Source organism: Centroberyx gerrardi, chromosome 20, assembly GCF_048128805.1.
Source record: "Centroberyx gerrardi isolate f3 chromosome 20, fCenGer3.hap1.cur.20231027, whole genome shotgun sequence".
Taxonomy (NCBI): Eukaryota; Metazoa; Chordata; class Actinopteri; order Beryciformes; family Berycidae; genus Centroberyx; species Centroberyx gerrardi.
The window spans coordinates 25314088-25316587 of record NC_136016.1 but is presented as its reverse complement, the minus strand read 5'-3'; the positions used below and the strand labels follow the sequence as shown (position 1 = coordinate 25316587).

Here is a 2500-nt window from a genome sequence, read left to right as displayed (position 1 = left end):
CCGACCTCCGACCTCCAACCTCCACACCCTGACTGTCCACCGCCAAACTTAACACATTTCTCACACTTTTCATACACAGAGTGACTAATTTGCATTTTAAGACAATAAGATAAGTGTGCAGCATTATTAAGAGCAATTTTTCCAGCATTTTACTGTGGATAATTTGTCTCCTGTCATCTCTCTCTCTCACACACACACACACACGCACACACACACACACACACACACACACACACACACACAGCTGACTTACTCATGACAGTAGCCGTCCTGGTGCAGTTGTAGAGGATGGCCAGCTCTCCAAACACCTTGCCCGGTCCCATCGTACACAACTTCATACACTCCTTAGTCACCTCCACCTTCCCCTCTGGGCGAGAGACAGAGACACACAGAGAGAGAGAGAGAGAGAGAGAGTGAGAGAGAGAGACAGAGAGAGACACACAGAGAGAGAGAGACAGAGAGACTGTTAGATCTTTAATAATCACATTCACAGACAAAATGAGATTATTTTCAGCATTAACAAACAGTTTGGACTCGTTGTTGCAGCAAGAGGCAGCGGAGCTTCAACTGACAGCTGACTGGAGACAAGACTGTCTGTGGGTCCAACAGCTACAGACAAGACTGTCTGTCGGTCCAACAACTACAGACAATACTGTCTGTGGGTCCAACAGCTACAGACAATACTGTCTGTGGGTCCAAGAGCTACAGACAATACTGTCTGTGGGTCCAACAGCTACAGACAATACTGTCTGTGGGTCCAAGAGCTACAGACAATACTGTCTGTGGGTCCAACAGCTACAGGAGGAACAGAGGAGTTATATAGAGGAACTAAATCTATGAACTGATCCTTTTAATAGGTCAGTGATCATGTAGAGCGAGTCGATTCTCAAACTCTGTCTCTGTTCATTCTGCTGCTGCTATATATCAGTCTGTATATAGACTCTATACATATCAGTCTGTATATAGACTCTATACATATCGGTCTGTATATAGACTCTATACACATCGGTCTGTATATAGACTCTATACACATCAGTCTGTATATAGACTCTATACACATCGGTCTGTATATAGACTCTATACACATCGGTCTGTATATAGACTCTATACATATCGGTCTGTATATAGACTCTATACATATCGGTCTGTATATAGACTCTATACACATCAGTCTGTATATAGACTCTATACACATCAGTCTGTATATAGACTCTATACACATCAGTCTGTATATAGACTCTATACACATCAGTCTGTATATAGACTCTATACACATCAGTCTGTATATAGACTCTATACACATCAGTCTGTATATAGACTCTATACACATCAGTCTGTATATAGACTCTATACATATCAGTCTGCATTTTGTTCTGTTGCTTAATATTTCTTTGGTACAGAAAGTGTGTGTGTGTGTGTGTGTGGCAGCATTATGCGTAATGAGAACAAATGTGTTTTGTTCTGCTGGAAACAACACAGATATAATCTCTCTCAGATGTTTATCTGAGCGTATGGATTAGACTGAACACACACACATTTGCCACCTGTTGTCTTCCCCTTTACTGTGTTTGTGTGTGTGTGTGTGTGTGCACGTGTGTGTGTATGTGTGTGTGTGTGCATGTGTGTGCGTGTTGAAATGGAAAAAAGGAATCAGGGGTTTTGCATTTCAAAGAATGTCTGCTTTCATTACACTGGAAGAGAGACAGAGAGAGAGAGAGAGAGAGAGAGATGGAGAGAGAGAGAGAGAGAGACAGAGAGAGAGAGAGATGGAGAGAGAGAGAGAGACAGAGAGACAGAGAGAGAGAGAGAGAGAGATGGACAGAGAGCGAGAGAGAGAGAGAGAGAGACAGAGAGAGAGAGAGAGAGAGAGACGGAGAGAGAGAGAGAGAGAGAGAGAGAGAGAGGTGAGAGAGAGAGAGAGAGAGAGCTTTGGTTGCTGGGCGACCAAAATAAACAACCAGCCCGTTGCGGTGTGGCAGGTGATCGGCGCTGCAGCGCCTCAAACCTTATTTCCAACTTTTTCCACCAACAGCAGAAAATAATAATATAAATAATAGTAACTACTGGTGACCAACTAACACCCTAGCAACCACTTGCAACCACCTACTAGCGCCATAGCAACCACCTAGTAATGCCTTAGCAACCACCTAGTAACGCCATAGAAACCATTGGTAACCACCTAGTAACGCCTTAGCAACCACCTAGTAACGCCATAGCAACCACTGGTAACCACCTAGTAACGCCATAGCAACCACTGGTAACCACCTAGTAACGCCTTAGCAACCACCTAGTAACGCCACATGTTACAACTACTTATATTACTTATTGTAAACACTTATTATAGATTTCAGGAAGGAAGGAAGGAAGGAAGGAAGGAAGGAAGGAAAGAAGGAAAGAAGGAAGGAAAGAAGGAAAGAAGGAACAAAATGAAGTCAGGATGAGTCAGGTTGAACGGACAGATGAGAAGATGGATGAAGTAAAATGTGTTGGAGATGTATTC

The 2500-nt window shown here is 43.2% G+C and overlaps 1 protein-coding gene across 1 annotated transcript in view; it reads right to left on the bottom strand.

Moving 5' to 3' along the window:
• The window catches only part of prkg1b (protein kinase cGMP-dependent 1b), a 133622-nt gene that overhangs the window by 80313 nt on the left and 50809 nt on the right, over positions 1-2500 (bottom strand). Inside the window, 1 exon segment of the mRNA XM_078290850.1 lies at positions 254-367. Within this exon segment, the coding sequence (XP_078146976.1) occupies positions 254-367 (114 nt within the window).